Here is a 17,702-nt window from a genome sequence, read left to right as displayed (position 1 = left end):
GAAGCATAAAAAATGAGAGGCATGATTGTGCATTGTACACAGTTCCAGGAGCCACTGCTGAGATGTAACATGAAGCAGGGTCTGATGCCCTTAGGCTGAAAGAGCCTTTGGAAGATGGACTGTGGTTTGCATGGAGACCTGAAGATGTTTTGGATATACCAGGACTATGCAAGGACTACCACAGAGAACACTGTTGGCTACTCTGCCCAGCTGGAGGGGCAGAACTGGAAAATCTGGAGACTGTCAGTCTTTGGTTATATTGAAGTTGAACTGCAGAAGTGTAATGTTTGTTTGATGGTGGTTGAATTTACATTGTTTTAGTCTCTCCTTGCTATGCATTATATCAGTTGAAAATGTTTATTCTGTGCCTTTATATATTGGAAGTAGTTAACTTGTTTGATTTTACAGAACTTACTATCTGTGGGAACCTTTGAAATTGAACTGAGTACAATTTACAATGTGTGATGGTTATGAATCTATTGGGGGCCAGGGGCAGAATGTGGTAGTTTGAATAGATGACCCCCAATATATTCAGTGTTTTATTAGTTTGTAGTTTGCATCTGCAGCCATCTGGCTGGAGGCGGTGTCACTGGGCGGATCTTAAAGTGTGGTGATGGGTTTAAGATTTCAATCTAAAGATATGCAAAGTATGCCTACCTGGAATTCCTGATGTGTGCTGTGCTGTGGCAGGCTTTTAAGTTTGTGCTTTTCTCTTTGTTTTGGTGCAGTGAAAGCAGGCCAGCTTCTTCTGCCATTAAACTTCCCCTGGATCTGTAAGCATCAATAAATCCCTTCCTCCATAACTGAGCTTGATTTGGAAGTTCATCTCAGCAAACCTGAAGCTGTCTACTACACCTTCTTGTCAGCTAACCAATGTTGTCATTCTTTTGGCCTTTTCTCCCCTAGGCTACTTTGGTATGGTTTCTACACACCATCTTAACCAGAAGCCCAATGTTGTCATTCTTATTCAAAGTTGTTTTTTCAAAAATATTTATTTGCATGCCATGGCCTCTTGCCACAGCAAATGAAAAAAAAAAACAAAACAAACTCCAGAGCATGTGCTACCTCATACATGTGGCTTTATGTAGATGCTAGGGAATTGAATCCAAGCTGTCAAGGCTTTGCAAGCAAGTGCCTTTAACCACTGAGCCACCTCCTTGGCTCCAAAATGTTTTTTTTTTTAATTTTCTAAAATATTAAAAAAAATATTGTATCTTTTATTTATTTTAGAGAGAGGGAGAGAGAGAATGGGCACACCAGGGCCTTCAGTCACTGCATATGAACTCCAGATGCATGTGCCACCTTGTGCATCTGGCTTACATAGGAGGTCCTGGGGAATCAAACCTGGGTCCTTTGGCTTTGCAGGCAAGCACCTTAACCACTAAGCCATCTCCCCGACCCCCAAGTTTTTTTGTTTGTTTATAGGTAGGGTCTTACTCTAGCCCAGGCTGACCGGGAATTCACTATATAGTTTCAAGGTGACCTTGAACTCACAGAGATCCTCCTATCTCTGCCTTCTGAGTGCTGGTATTAAAGGCGTGCATCACCATGCCTGGCTCCCCAAATTTTTTAAAAATATTTTTCTGTTTATTTTTATTTATTTGAGAGCAACAGATAGAGAAAAAAAGAGGCAGATAGAGAGAGAATGGGTATGCCAGGGTCTTCAGCCAATGCAAATGAACTCCAGGTGCATGAGCCACCTTGTGCATCTGGCTTACATGGGTCCTAGGGAAAATGAGCCTCGAACCATGGTCCTTAGGCTTCACAGGAAAGCACTTAACTACTAAGCCATCTCTCCAGCCTCCCCCCAACCTTTTTAAAATAAAATTGAAGGGCTGGGAAGAATGCCTCAGTGGTTAAAAGTGCTTTCTACATAAGCTTGACAACCAGATTTCAGATCCTCAGAACCTACATAAACCAAGAATAAAGTAGCACACCCATGTATAATCCCAATGTACCTACTGCAATGGGAATTGGAGGTAGGAGAATCCCACAGTCAATGGGCCAGCTAGTTTGGAGTCCACAGTGACAAATAAGAAGAGAGACTCTACTCATATATGGTGAACAGTGAGGATAAACACCCCAAAGTTATCCTGTAACTTCCACATTCATACTATAGAATATACACCCATAATACAAACAAGTTATATGTCTATGTATATATAATTGACATCACAATACTCCCTTGCCAAATTCCTCTAAAGATCTCCCATCTAATAGAATAAAATCCAAATTTTGTACCATTACCCACAAGGCCCTGCCTGATCTGGCCTATGCCCATTCCATCTTTCAGGATTCTCTCTCTCCTGTGTTCTCTTCATGTAGTGGAACTAAGTACATAACTGAGTTTGAGAAAGACCTCATACTGCCTGGGAAAAGTGAAAATCGGATGCATATTCTTTCAAAATCTATAAAACAATATAAATATATCTTTATGCTCTCTCAGGCATTCCTGCTTCAGAAGCTACCTGAGGGAGATTTAGCTAAGGAAAAGGATATCCCAATGCAGGGTATTAGCACAGAAGAGGAACAGCATGGTAGATGACAGATAAGACATTTCCTTCAGTACTCAGCAGCCTATCTGGTTACCTGTCTATACATGTGCACACACATACTAGGAATGTTCAATACTTTATGGGCAGACAGAACTGACTGAAGAATCAAGTTGTGAGGCCCTCTCACCTACCTGGTAAACACATCCAGCTTCTCATCATGAGAATTGAGGTGCTGCTGCAACTGTTCTGAGCTTACAAACCTGCGGTTACACTCATAACATGGCCAATTCTTCTCTTGCTCTCGAAGAACTGTGTCATGGGGAAAAAAAAATCATAACATCTGATTCACAAACAGTAGAAAAACTCAGCTCCTGCTATCTCCACCATCCATTCTTATCTGATTGTGCTATTTGCATATTTTTTTATTATAAAATCAAAGGATAAACTCTGGCAGACAGGTGCTGCTTTTAAGATCTTATTTTCTGATACATTTGTACAAGACATCAAAAGACCAGCACCTTCACACTACCCTTTCTCATCCCTCAACACAGTTAGATGTGCTGTACAGGAGAGCTGTACTTAATTTAGTAATTCAAATCTAAGTTTCATAGTTGAGTATATTTAGTACCATTAGCTTAAAAGCTACTGATTAATACCATCAATCACTTTAACAAAATGTCCAGTGGTATCTCCAAAGGCTGAATATATGCATATCATATGATCCAGGAATTCCTCTCCCAGATGTACCCCTAACCATAGTGTGCTCTCAGATGCTCACGAAAAGACATGCCTAAGAATGAACATAGCTGCACTCTTTAAGAGCCAAAACCTGCCAATAATCTAGCTGCATGCCAATGAATCAGACTGGCCTTTATGCCTGGCCCCTAGGAGGTAAAAATCATGGAATTTCCAGATAGGAGGCTCTTTGGTCTTTGTTTCCCTCTCCCTACCCCCAGGTAGGGTCTCACTCTAGCCCAGGCTGGCCCCAAACTACTACCTTTGCCTCCCAAGGGCTGGGATTAAAGGCATACACCACCACACCCAGTGGTGGGGTTGGTCTTTGTTATTCATGGTGAGTCCTTCATCTGATGGGACTTTATGAGAAAGTCTCAGGGTGAGAGCTTGCCTGGCCAGAAAATTCAACTTTGTGAGGAGAGGCTGTTGCTTTGAGCCAGGTGATGTCAGTTGTGGAAAGAAAGGCCATTCCATTAGTCAGGCCATGTGATGAAGCCTCATAAAAATCTCTGGACTGTGGAAGTGAGCTTCCATGGTTGGAAACAACATACTAATGTGCCAAGAGGATGCAGCATCCTGAGGAAACAGATGTTTCACTTTACAACCCTATGCAGAATTGGGTAAATTTCATAGAATAAGGGCACAACCATCGTAACTACACTGTATACCAAATCTACAATAAATTTAGATAAATTAATTGTAGTATAATCACAGAGTAGAATACTAGACAGTAGTGATAATGTATAAATTACAGCTATATAAAAATGTGGATAAATCTCAAAAATGTTGAACAAAAGATGTCTGGACCAAAAAAATGAATATATCATATTATATTCTATTTATGCAACAATTCATTAATAAGCAATTGATGCCGGGCGTGGTGGCGCACGCCTTTAATCCCAGCACTCGGGAGGCAGAGGTAGGAGGATTGCCATGAGTTCAAGGCCACCCTGAGATGACAGAGTTAATTCCAGGTCAGCCTGGACCAGAGTGAGACCCTACCTTGAAAAACCAAAAAAAAAAAAAAAAAAAAAAAAGCAATTGATGTGTGATACCAGAAATGAGAAGAGGAGAAGAGTATACTTGGGGATTTACACAGGTTGGGTTCACTGTGAAAATTCGTCAAGCTGTGTACTTCATGATTTGTGTACTTTTCTGTATGTATATTGTACTTCATTCACATTTACATTAAAAACAAAATTAAGTAGACTCATGACGCCATAGTGATTACCAATAACCCCACAAGGAGGGCCCTCAGTGGAAAGGGAGTGGGGGAGAAGAACATAAGAGGTACAAGTTCAGATAGGGATCTTCCTGTGACTCTAAGGTTCTAAAGTGATATTGAAAGGTTTTCATTATGTTAAATACTATTTTCTGGCACCCATGAGAGAAATGCAAACACATCATTATAATCTTATTGTAGAATTAGATGGGAGATTTGTAGCTCTAAGAAACCTACTAGAGGGCTGGGAGATGGCTCAGCAGTTAAAGGCGCTTGCTTGCAAAGCCTGACAGCTGGGTTCAATTACTCAGTGCCTACATACATGCCTCTGGAGTTCATCTGCAGTGGCAAGATGCCCTAGTATGCCCATGCTCCCTCTTTTTCTTTCTGTCTGTCTCACAAATAACTAAGTAAAAAAAATTTTGTTTATTTTTATTTATTTATTTCAGAGCAACAGAGAGAAAGAGGCAGAGAGAGAGAGAGAGACACTGGGTGTGCCAGGGTGCCAGGGCCTCCAGCCACTGCAAATGAAGTCCAGACATGTGCCCCTGCTGTGCATGTGGCTAACATAGGTTCTGGGGAATCAAGCCTCGAACCGCGGTCCTTAGGCTTCACAGGCAAGCGCTTAACCGCTAAGTCATCTTTCCAGTCATAAGTAAAAATTTTTTGTTGTTGTTATTTTGAACTCATAGCAACTTCCTACTTCTGCCTCCCGAGTGCTAGGATTAAAGGTGTGTGCCACCACACCCAGCTTAAAAATATTTGTTTTGGGGAGGTAATATGATGGAGAATGGAATTTCAAAGGGGAAAGTGTCGAGGGGGAGGGAGGGAGGGAGGGAATTACCATGGGATTTTTTTTATAATCATGGAAAATGTTAATAAAAATTTAAAAATTAAAATTAAAAAAAAGAAAAATAAAAATATTTGTTTTTAAAAGAAAACTACTAGAGTATCTTCTGAAAGATATCAAGATGGGAAAATGAGATGTTGCAATGTGTTATATGCACAACTTAGAATTCAGGTTAAAAAAAAAAGTAAGTACAGTAAAATCCAACCACCTTTCCTTTCTTCCTCAGAGATATCATGAATTTTCTGGTTCACGAACTCAGCATAGGATGCAGCATACCATACCTGCAAGAGCCAAGGATATCGTCAAGAACTAAGGGACATCATCAGATGTGCTTTGCATGCTTAAATTATTTCTCTTGCTTACATGAAACAATTCAGGCTTTTCCACAGCCTATAAACAAACAAACAAAAAGCACATAGAGACCCTCCCCCTATAACTCCCATCTGGCTGATCATCCATCAGGATATTTGTTCATCAAGACACTGTCTGTTTTCTTCTTCCTTTTTACAAAAATGTTTTTGTTAATAGAACAAATCCACAAGAAATTCTGTCCATAGTCTCTTCATCTAAATAAAATGGCTTTTAAAGAAGAAAACTTGAGTTAAACACAGAGTTTGATACAGTTGTAATCATAGTATAGTTGTCACAGAAAGCTTACACTTGGATCATCAATAGACTATGTCACTGGCGTCCACATTCTCCCTCCTACCCTTCTCACTTCCAAATATTGCTGCTCCTTCAAAGTTTAGTCTAAAACCCTGCATCTTCTTTTCTTTTCTTTTTTTGGTTTTGCGGGGTAGGGTCTCACTCTAGCTCAGGCTGACCTGGAAATCACTCTGTAGTCTTAGGGTGGCCTTAAACTCATGGCAATCCTCCTACTTCTGCCTCCCGAGTGCTGGGATTAAAGGTGTACGCCATCTCACCTGGCTTATGGTCTTTTATCCCTCTTGTGAACAGATCCATCTCTAGCCAGCTCTATGCTGACTCCAAAATTGTTTTGTTCTGTTTTGTTTCTCCCAGAGACAGTCTCATGTATCCCAGTCTGTTCTCAAACTCACTATGTAACAGAGGATGACTTTAAACTTCTAATCCTCTCAAGTGCTGGGATTATAAGTATGCCTGCTTTATGTAGTGTTACTAGGCAAGCACTCTACCTCTTGAGTTATATCCCAAGCTCCAACTCCCAAGTCATTATCTCCATCCTAGATGTCCATTCTCTGTTCCCTTCAAGTGCATTCTACTGCAACTCTGATATGTTGGATGTCTCACTAACAGCTCAAACTTAACATGTCCATATTAGACAATGTTTTCCAACTCACCTCCTCATTTCTGCTTGTCTTCTCTATCTCAGATCTTATGTTATTTTTAAAATCATTTTTTCTTTTTCTTTTGCAGTACTGAGATTTGAACTCAAAGCTTTTTTTGGGGGAGGGATGGTTTTTCAAGGTAGAGTCTCACTCTAGCCCAGGCTGACCTGGAATTCATTCTGTATTCTCAGGTGGTCTCAAACTCACAGTGATTCTCCTCCCTTTGCCTCCTGAGTGCTGGAGCTAAAGGCATACGCCACCACACCCGGCTGGACTCAGTTTTGTGTATGCTAGGCAAAAGGTCTGTCACTGAGTTACATCCCCAGTTCTTTTTTATTTTTATTTGGAGACAGGGTCTAAGTTGACAGACTGGTCACCAACTTGTGATCCTCCTGTTTCAGTCTGCTAAGTCGCTAGGATAACAGGTATGCACCTCATGCTCTGCTTTCATCTCCAATTTTTAGAGAAAGGGGGGCTGTTAGTTTGTTCTTATAGTATGGAAAATCCAGTTCCTTGTACTCACTAGGCAAGTCCTCTACCACTAAGTTACATCTGAAACCCTTTCCATCTCAAATTTCAAAGGTCCTTTATTTCACCTTGTGCTTAGACTTGAAGCCTAAAAGTATCTTTGATTTCTGCATCTGCTTCAGTGGTCCCTTAGCAAGGACAGTCCTCAGATATGACACATTACCACTCTAGTGCTTCAACCAACAACCAGATTCATGTCAACACTTTCTTTTGTCTAGATTATCACCAGGCCATCTAACTAACTAGCCTCCCTTTTTCCACACTGCAGTCAGTGGATTTCATTGTGAAGATTTCCATTTGAGCAGAGTGTGGTGGCTCACGCATTTAATCCCAGAATTTGGGAGGCTGAGAGAGGATCACATAGCCTGGGCTACAGTCAGACCCTGCTTCCAAAACAAAACAAAACAAAAACAAAGAGTTCCACTTGGTTTCTAATTTCATAATATAATACCAGAAATGCTAAATGATGGTCCCCAAAGAGCTCCATGATCTTCTTAAGCAACCTTAGCTCTTGTTATTTTATCTACCCTTGGGCCTATTTTCAGGTACCCAAACATGCCCAGTGTTTTCCAGCCTGAAGTTGTCACATCCTAAAGAATGATGGATTAGCCAGGTATGGTGGCACACGGGATTAACAACATTTGGGAGACAGAGGCAGGAGGATTGTTGGCCCTGAGACTATATAGTGAATTCCAGGTCAGCCTGCACTAGAAAGAGAGCCTACCTCAAACTCCCCCCACACCCCCAAAAAGGATGATGGATTAGTCAGTACTCATTTCACAGTCCTCAGTCTTCCATTTCTGCAACAAGGTCTTCCTTAGCCAACATATCCAAATTGGCCTCTATCCTGGTACTTCTTCTTTTTGTACTTTGGCACTTAATTGATATTCTTTGTTGTTTTACAACTTTCTGTCCACTTCCCCCTCCAGAATACAAGTCCCCTAAACACAAAAAGATAGTCTGGTTTTCTTTTCCCCCATTTTGGTTTTTAAAGGAAGTGTATCACTCTAGCCCAGGCTGACCTGGAATTCACTATGTAGTCTCAGACTGGCCTAGAATTCACGGTGACCGTCCCACCCTCGCCTCACCAGTGCTAGGATTAAAGGTGTGCGCCACCATACCAGGCCCAAGATAATCTGTTTCTTCCTAGTGGAAATACATGTTAATCACTAAATGAATTAATCATCTGTATTTTTTGGAATAACACAGACATGAAAGTATTTATATAATGAGACATTTGCAGGCTAATATTCTATAGAATCTGTATTCATAGTTTCCTTACTCTGCTCCTCTGATTCTGCTATATAGATGGCTTATCATTTTCCTACTACATTATTTGTATCCATTCCAAGATGTATATCTTTTTTCATATTTTATCATCTCAGAAATCAAAATGTAGAAGCCAGGTGTGGTGGCATACACCTTTAATCCCACACTCAGGAGACAGAAGTAGGAGGATCACCATGAGTTTGAGGCCACCCTGAGACTACATAGTGAATTCCAGGTCAGACTGAGCTAGTGAGACCTTACCTCAAACCCCCCCAAAAAAAGAAAAGAAAGAAAAGAAAAGAGATCAGAATGTAGCTCAATATATACTGGCACATGTCTGGAACCCCAGTGCTTGGAAGGCCAAAGGCAAAAGGACTACACAGGAACTCTGTCTCAAACAAAATAAGCCCATAAAAAACTGGGTACTTTGTTGGAGAAGGATGGCAGAAGAAGAAAGAGGAAAGACAAGAGAAGGAGGAGAAATCAAAATGTGTCTCAAATACTGGCATTCTATAGTTACTACCTAGATATAGCGCTGGCAACCTGTTCCTCGCTCCTCCCACAGGGGCTCCTTGACTTGCTGAAACTTGGCAAGCAATGCAAATTGAGACCAAAGCCCTGCCAGTTCCCTTAGACCAACAGATATTTCAAAGCAACACAAAGCTGGTGAGCATCCACAGGGTATCATCACTAAGGGATCAAGATTGAAATGTCAGAAAGTTCCTGGTGATTCAATCAGAACTATTAAACTTCCACACATGTGTTTCAACCCAGGAAAAAAGAAGATGAATTCAAACAAATGGGAAAGTGAAGTATCCAGTCTTGCAGAGGCTAGCAGTGACATGGAAAGACATCCCAGAGGCAACAATGAGACATTTATTTTGAAAGAATTGCAGGCTGTGTCTGGCATGGTGGAATGGTCTGCAATCCCAGCACATGGGAGGCAAAGACAAGATGACCAGCAAGGCTGAAAGCAGCCTAGGCTATATAGTGAGATGCTGTCTCTCTCTCTCTCTCTCTCTCTCTCTTTTGATTTGTTATTTTTTACAAGGACTGGGTATGTAGCTCAGTGGTGTAATGAGTTCTCAGCATACTCTAGGCTCTGGGCACAAGCCCCCTCCAAACTAACGTAAAATTTAACACATGCACAGATGCATCATATATGTGTGTGTACACCAACATGTTGGCTGAGGTTTTTGTTTATTGGTTCTTCTCCCCCTCCCCCTTTTGAGCCAGGATCTTGCTGGGTAGCTGGGGCCAGCCTAGAACTCTTGGTCCTCTTATATTAGCCTCCCCAGTGCTGGAATTGAAGGTGTGTGCCACCACCACTATGCCTGTCTTCATCAAAATTCTTGGTAGACGGTGGTGAGAAGGAGTGACAGAGGAGAGCTCAGCACTGAACTATCTCTATCACACCTTCCAAGGCTCAGGGTCCATTGCAGAAGAGGTGGCAGAAAGAATGTAAGAGCCAAAGGAAGGGTAGGACTTCTTACAATGTGCTCCTACACACACAAAATGTCTTGGATATCCATAACTTCACAGCACCTTATACTACCTACCCAAGACCATCATTGTAGGAGGAAAAGATGATGACATCAAAATAAAAGAGAGATTGAATGAGAGGGGAGGGGATATGATGGAGAGTGGAGTTTCAAAGGGGAAAGTGGGGGAAGGGAGGGAATTACCATGGGATATTTACAATTATGGAAGTTGTCAATAAAAACAAATTCTTGGATGTACAGAAGATGACAGCAGACAGAGAAACATCAAAGATGAAATAACACAGAGATTTTAGAGGAAACAACTCAACACTGCACCTAGCACAGTCTACCCCATACCTAGAGTATTTTGCGTTAAGTGTGACATGTTATGCACACAAATGTGGCATTATTTTTAAATTAATTCTAATCAAGTATAAAGCAGTTCCTTTAATAATTACAAAATAATCATTTTGCTGATTTATAAAAGCATTATAGTAGAGTTTAATTGTCAATACCTTTTTCTTAATGGTACATCTTAAAAGTTGTTGGTGGGGCTGGAGAAATGGCTTAGTGGTTAAGCACTTGCCTGGGAAGCCTAAGGACCCCGGTTCAAGGCTCGATTCCCCAGGACCCACGTTAGCCAGGTGCATAAGGGGGTGCATGCATCTGGAGTTTGTTTGCAGTGGCTAGAGGCCCTGGGGCACCCATTCTCTCTCTCTCTCTCTCACCTGCCTCTTTCTCTCTCTGTCACCCTCAAATAAATAAAAATGAAAAAAAATTTTTAAGTTGTTGGTATCTTAGAGTGAAGAAAATACTGTATTACCAAATTCTAGTACAGCTATTTTACCTTTGTTTATAATTATTTCCTCAGTTAACTTTCAAGGTTTTGCTTTGCTTGGACAAAAACATTTTTGCTGTATTTTACAAAGTAATATAATTGTGTAATTAATGACCTCGACTTTTAAAACCCTAACATTCAATATACTATATCCATTTATTTAGCAAAAGCTAATTTAAATTAAGAAAGAGAGGGCTGAAGAGATAGCTTAGTGGTTAGGGCGCTTGCCTGCAAAGCCAAAGGACCCAGGTTCAACTCCCCAGGACCCACGTATATCAGATGCACAAGGAGGCACACACATCTGGAGTTCGTTTGCAGTGACTGGAGGCCCTGGCACACCCATTCTTTCTCACTCTACCTTCCTATTTCTATCTCTCTCTCTCTGTTTCAAATAAACAAATAAAAATAAAATATTTAAATTAATGAAGATCTTAACTCATAGTGGATTTTGGGGGGGAGTGCAATATACTGAGGATCTAACCCGGAGTGTCACATGTATACTAAGCAAACACTCCACCACTAAACTATACCCCCAGACTTTTTAGCATCTTAAATTTTTGAGAAATTAAACATTTACTTACTATTTGCTTCTTCCAAATCAAGTCTATTCTAGTTACTCATTTGTCCACATGGGTTTATCAAGGCTCAAGATGTAGAGCTGTTTGCACAGTTAAACATTTAGCCTATATTACAAATAGTTCCTCCAGTTTATTATTTCCTGTTATCTGTGTTTGCTTTGATTCTCATAGTATTAGAGATTAAACCCCGAGCTTTGCACATATTAGACGAGCACTCTACCACTAAACTACATCCCCAGCCACGACTGTTCAGTATACTGAACTATTACATCATTATTTGTTTCTGCCCATCTCCCCTACAGTTCTATTTACTGTTTTCAAAGAGAAAATAGCACTAAGGATGTAGCTCAGTGGTTCCATCCTCAGCACACAGAAAGGAAGACAGAGAATAAATAATCTCCTCTCCACAATTGAGAAGTATTCACTTTATGGGACTAGTTGGGAAGAAGGGTTCTGCAGGAGTGGGAGGGGATAAGAAAAGGGAATGGGTAAGAATATGATCAAAATACATTATATACATATATGAAATTCTCACAAATAAACTATATATATATGAAAAAGTATATAAAATATTCACTTCAGTTTTTCTTATCAAAATGTTAAAAGCAGACATAGTGGTACCTGCTTATGATCCCAGTACTTGGGAGACAGAGGTAAGAGGACCAGGAAGTACCTCAATCATCCTCACCTACGCAGTGAGTTCAAGGCCAATGTAAGCTTTGTGAGATCCCACCACAAAACAAACAAAAAAGCATTAGAGTTAGCTCAGCATGAGAGCACACAGCTGAAATACCAGCACTGGGGAAGCAGGAGGATATCAAATTCAAGGCCAGCCTGGACTGCACAGAGGAGACCCTATCTCAAAACAGAAAAAGGAATCTGTGCTAGGGAGATGGCTCAGCAGTTAAAGGCAAAGATTGATGGCCTGGGTTTGATTCCCTAGTACACATGTAAAGCCAGATGCACAAAGTGGCACATCCTTTCTCTCTGCCCTGCTTTCTGCTTATAAATAAATAAAATTTTTAAAAAAAGACCAAAAAATAATAATAAATAAATTTTAAAAAGGAAATCTTGGTTTGGGGGTATAGCTCAATAGTCAATTGTTTGCTTATCATGTGCAAGGCCCTGAGTTTAATCATTTATATATAGAATCACAATAGAATGTTTATTTTGTCATTGAGTTAATAAAGTTCTTTTCTTTCTTCCTTTCTTCTGTTTTCTTTCTTTCTTTTTTTTCTTGTGAGGTAGGATCTCACTCTAGCCCAGGCTGACCTGAAAGTCACTCTACTCCCCAGTTGGCCTGGAATGAACAGTGATCCTCTTACCTCTACCTCCCTAATACTGGGATCAAAGGTGTGTGCCACCATGCTACATCTCACAGTTACTTTCTCAACTGCTCATGGTCTACTCATATTCACTATCTCTTAGATATTTATTTCTCAGAAAACAAGTCAATCTCACCTCTACTTACAGAAATTAAGGTACAAGCCTTTCTTAATTTTTTTTTCTTTTTCTTTTTTAGTTTTTTAGAGGTAAGATTTCACTGTAGCTCAGGATGACCTGGAATTCATTATGTAGTCTCAGGGTGGCCTCAAACTCATGATGATTCTCCTACCTCTGCCTCCAGAGTGCTGGGATTAAAGGTGTGCCACCACACCCAGATTAAAAAAATGAATGATAGTATTTTGTTTAAGGAATTTGAGTATCTACAGACATCAGAATCTGTGAGGGGTCTTGGAGCTAATCCCTGGAGGGAAGGCTGAACCACTCAATAAGTAAATGACTTATTAGGAAAGGACCCTTTTATGGGAAAAATATTAGAAAAAGCCCTGAATAATCACTCACTGTAGCTAGCAGACAGCACTGTGGACCCAGCTCCATACCTTCAGTTCCTGTTTGGGCTCTACATTCTTTATGGTTGTGTAATACACATGGTGGCCGTACTGGTAAGCTACCAGGTTCTGCTCCAGGTGGTTCTGGGCTGGGCGCACAAACATCATCCAGTTACAAAGAGTCTCATCAGACAACTCAAACCACAGGTCTTCATGCAGATCCCTGTCTTTTCTGTCCCCTTTATCAAGAGAAACCTGCAAGCAAAGACACAGTAAAAGCAACACCCAAAATAACAAAACCATCAGTATAGCATGCACTAATCTATAAAAATATTCAACTTCACCATACAGCCTGTCTTCTCTTGTGTCACTAGTACTGGGACTTACTAGATAAGAAGGGAAAAGGAACTTCCTGAAGCCTCATCTTCATGAGAATTATGAAGAAAAAACATCTTTTCATTTACCTATTTATTTCCCAGAAAAAAAGAGAATAGAATAAGCAAGCTAGGGCCTCTAGCCATTGCAAATGAACCCCAGATGCATGTGCCTCTTTGTGTATCTAGCTTTATGTGAGTACTGGGGAATCTAACCTGGGTCCTTAGGCTTTGCAGGCAAGTGTCTTAACCACTAAGCCACCTCTCCAGCCCAACCTAGAAAAATCTTAATGTTCTCAACCTAATTGTATGCACTTAGTTAATATTTCATAAAAAGAATACAATAAATGCTACAGGGCTGGAGGAATGGCCCAGGGGTTAAGGTACTTGCCTATAAAGCCTAAGGACCTGGCTTCAATTATCCAGTAGCCACATAAAGCCAGATGCACAAAGTGGCAAGCATCTAGAGTTTCTATGCAGTGATTAGAGGCCCTGCCCATTTATCTTTCTCTTCTTCTCTTGCTCTCTTTGCTTACAAATATTTTTTTTAAAGAAATTTAGATGCTACAAATAAGCAGAAAATGAAAATATAATATTCCAGTTTATTCAACCTTTCTTCTTTGGAAATTCAAGTGCATCCACTTATAATATAGAACCAAGTGCAAATACTTATCCTTGTTAGTAGCATTCTTCCTTACAGGTCCTGAGAACTCATCAAAGAAAACCTCCCCACAAGGCAGCTAACTTCTCAAAAACATACATCTCAAATATTCACTACTCTCCATTGCCCTTCCTCGGAGTGGCTATTCAAAAAGCTTATAGACCCAGTACTTGAGAGGTAGAGGTAGGAGGATTGCTGTGAGTTCAAGTCCAGCCTGGAACTATAGAATGAGTTCCAGGCCAGCCTAAGCTACAGTGAGACCCTACCTTAAAACCTGCACCCCCCCACCCCAAAATAAAAAGCAATAGTAAAGAGAACTGGATAGAAGAAAGAACATTAAATGTGAAGAATAGTGATCAAAATAAATGTATATATTTCAACATACAACAAGCTATTCTGGGTTTTTTTTTTTTTTTTTTTTTTTTTTTTTTTTTTTTTTGGTTTTTCAAGGAAGGGTCTCACTCTAGCCACTGAAATTCACTATGTAGTCTCAGGCTGGCCTTGAGCTCACAGCAATCCTCCTACCTCTGCCTCCCAAGTGCTGGGATTAAAGGCCAGGTTACAACAAACTATTCTTTTTGTTGTTGTTGTTTATTTTTATTTATTGAGAGTGACAGACAGAAAGAGGCAGAGAGAGAGAGGGAATGGGCATGCCAGGGTCACCAGCCACTACAAATGAACTCCAGATGCACGTGACCCCTTGTGCATCTGGCTAACGTGGGTCCTGGGGAATTGAGACTTGAACCGGGATCCTTAGGCTTCACAGGCAAGTGCTTAACCACTAAGCCACCTCTCCAGCCCAACAAATTATTCTTAAACCCCAAAAAAATTCAACAGGTCAAACCTGTTTTTAGATTGAAATGTGGTTTCTTGCAAACATTCCTGGCACATAGTTTACATATATCTGTGGATCTCTCTATATATTCTAATCAAAGAAAAAAGCCCCCCTCCCTTCTTTGAGATGCAGTATTGATATATAGAGCCATGGCTGGGCTCACACCCACAACCCTCCAGACTCAGCGCAGAAGTGTTAGGCTTACAAGTGCATGCCACCATGCCTGGCTCTAAAGTAATTTTTTTTTCTTTTTGAGAAAGGATCTCATATAGCCCAGGCTGGTCTTGTTCTTGCTTCTTGCACTTCTGATTCTCCGGTATCCACCTACCAAGTGCTGGAATTACAGGTGGAGTTACAGGTGTGTGCACCATCACAACTAGCTTCTGTGGTGCTGGGGATATAACCCAAGGCTTCCTGTACACTAAGCAAACATTCTAGAAATTGATTTATATTCCCAATGCCTCTAAAGTCATTTTTAAGTATTATTTATCTATTACTTGAAAGAGAAAGGGAATGGAGGGCTGGACAAATGGCTTAGCAATTAAGGCATTTGCCTGCAAAGCCAAAGGACCTCAGTTTGATTCTCCAGGACCCACGTAAGCCAAATGCACAAGGAGGTGCATGCAGTGGCTGAAAGCCCTGGTGCACCCATTCTCTCTCTCTCTTTCCCTCTTTCAAATAAATAAATAAAAATAAAAATATGAGGGCTGGAGAGATGGCTTAGTGGTTAAGCGCTTGCCTGTGAAGCCTAAGGACCCGGGTTGGAGGCTCGATTCCCCAGGACCCACATTAGCCAGATGCACAAGGGGGCATACCTGTCTGGAGTTCCTTTGCAGTGGCTGGAGACCCTGGCACGCCCATTCTCTCTCTCTCTCTCTGTCTGCCTCTTTCTCTCTGTCTGTTACTCTCAAATAAATAAATAAATAAAGATATTTAAAATAAATAAATAAAAATATGAAAAAGAAAGGGAATAGTCAGCACCAGGGCTTCCTCCCACTGCAAACAAGCTCCAGGTGCATGTGCCACTTTGTGTATCTAGCTCTACATGGGTTTGGGGAACTGAACCCTGGGCCAGCAACTTTGCTAGCAAGCACCTTTAACCACTAAGCCATCTCCCCAGCCCTAAAGTCATTTATTAAAAGAAAAAATGTGTTAAGGCCTCTACTATGGGCTGAATTTTATATATCCTCCCTCCAAAATTCAATGTGAGCCCTATAACCCCAATTCCTTAGAATGTGAATGCATTTAGGGCCAAGGCATGTAAAGAGATGATTAAGTGTTAACAAGAACACAGGTATGCACAATCACAGAGGAAAGACCTTGTGAGGACACAATGAGGCTGTTGTCACCTGCAGATCAAGGAGGCAGACCTCAGAAGGAACCAACCTTGCCAACAACTTGATCTTGGTTTTGCAGCTTCCAGAAATGTGAGAAATAAATTCCATGCAGTCTCCCAACCTGGGGCATTTGTCATTGAAGTCCCAGCATCTGCTATAGCTCCCAAGAACTACCCAGCTCAGAATTATTCATGCAGTGCCTTAAGTGGCTGCAATTACCATCTCTGGTTTGTTGAGGACAGAGAAAAAAATTCCATGTATACAAATTATGCATGAAAAGAAAAATACTAGCAAATAGATGTGAGAGAAAGAAGAAACATGGTGGAAAAAATGAGTGCCCCTTCAAGAGCTTTAGCAGGAACAGTGAAGTAGTAGAGAGCGTTGTTACCTTGAGATGAATGTAGCAGTCTTTCAGCTCCGAACCCCTCACCAGAGGCCCCTCCACAGGGCCAAACTGGGTACGCTTTGGAATCCGTCTTTTGGAGAAAACTCCCCCGAGGAACCTGTCTATGTAGAGCACCAGGGGCAGACTCGCTCTTGCCCGGGTGAGTACAGGACGGTTGGGGATTGGATGCAGGGGGCCATGCTTTGGGCACACAGAAGAATGTGCGTTGTTACACTCCTCACACCCTATAAGAGAAAGCAAGTCTTGAAGAAGAGCCAAATGCTTTGATGTTTCTTGTTCTTGGGTAAAAGAGTTCTTTTTTATAATGTGTATGTGTGGATACACATGTACGCAGGTGCATGTGTGTGCACATGTGCATGGATACCAGAGGCAGACGGGGGAGGAGAGAAAGAATGGGCACACCAGGGCCTCTAGCCACTGCAAACAAACTCCAGATGTGTGTGCACCCTTGTGCATCTGGCTAATGTGGGCCCTGGGGAATTGAACCTGGGTCCTTTGGCTTGGTAGGCAAATGCCTTAACCGCTGAGCCATCCCTCCAGCCCTTTTTTCTTTTTTCTTTCTTTTTTTTTTTTTTAGTGTTTCATTCTACCTTATTTTTTGAGTCAGGGTCTCAATGAAGTTGGAGCTCAACAATAAACCCCAGGAATCCTGTCTCTGCCTCCTTAGAGCTGGGATTACAGCTGAACACTACCACACCTGGCTTTTATGGGGTGAAGGGATCCAAACTCAGGTCCTTAGGTTTGTGTGGCAAGCACTTTACTCACAGAGCCATCTCCCCAGCTTCTCAGGTTAAAAAAAAAAAGTGTTCTGGTCTGAAAAATCCCCAAACCTTAGTTTTCAGGTGAAAATTCAATTCACTGCTATAAAGGCACTACCCACTCTATTATGTTATCTTTTATAGACCAATAAGAATGCTGTATTTTCCTCTAAAACTAAGCTTAATTCACTTATGT

At 41.1% G+C, this 17,702-nt stretch overlaps 1 protein-coding gene across 2 annotated transcripts in view; it reads right to left on the bottom strand.

Annotated features, from left to right (window-relative positions):
* Positions 1 to 17,702, bottom strand: part of Prdm10 (PR/SET domain 10) — a 150,386-nt gene that overhangs the window by 51,154 nt on the left and 81,530 nt on the right. For both annotated transcript variants that reach the window (XM_045145074.1, XM_045145075.1), the window contains exons 7-10: positions 16,731 to 16,972; positions 13,187 to 13,390; positions 5,511 to 5,583; positions 2,687 to 2,804 (exon numbers count right to left, since the gene is read on the bottom strand). In XM_045145074.1, the coding sequence (XP_045001009.1) occupies positions 2,687 to 2,804; positions 5,511 to 5,583; positions 13,187 to 13,390; positions 16,731 to 16,972 (637 nt within the window). The remainder of the gene's footprint in view (positions 1 to 2,686; positions 2,805 to 5,510; positions 5,584 to 13,186; positions 13,391 to 16,730; positions 16,973 to 17,702) is intronic.

The sequence above is a fragment of the Jaculus jaculus genome, chromosome 3 (assembly GCF_020740685.1).
Source record: "Jaculus jaculus isolate mJacJac1 chromosome 3, mJacJac1.mat.Y.cur, whole genome shotgun sequence".
In the NCBI taxonomy this organism is placed as follows: Eukaryota; Metazoa; Chordata; class Mammalia; order Rodentia; family Dipodidae; genus Jaculus; species Jaculus jaculus.
The sequence above is the reverse complement of the archived record's forward strand: the minus strand, read 5'-3'. Positions and strand labels throughout refer to the sequence as shown.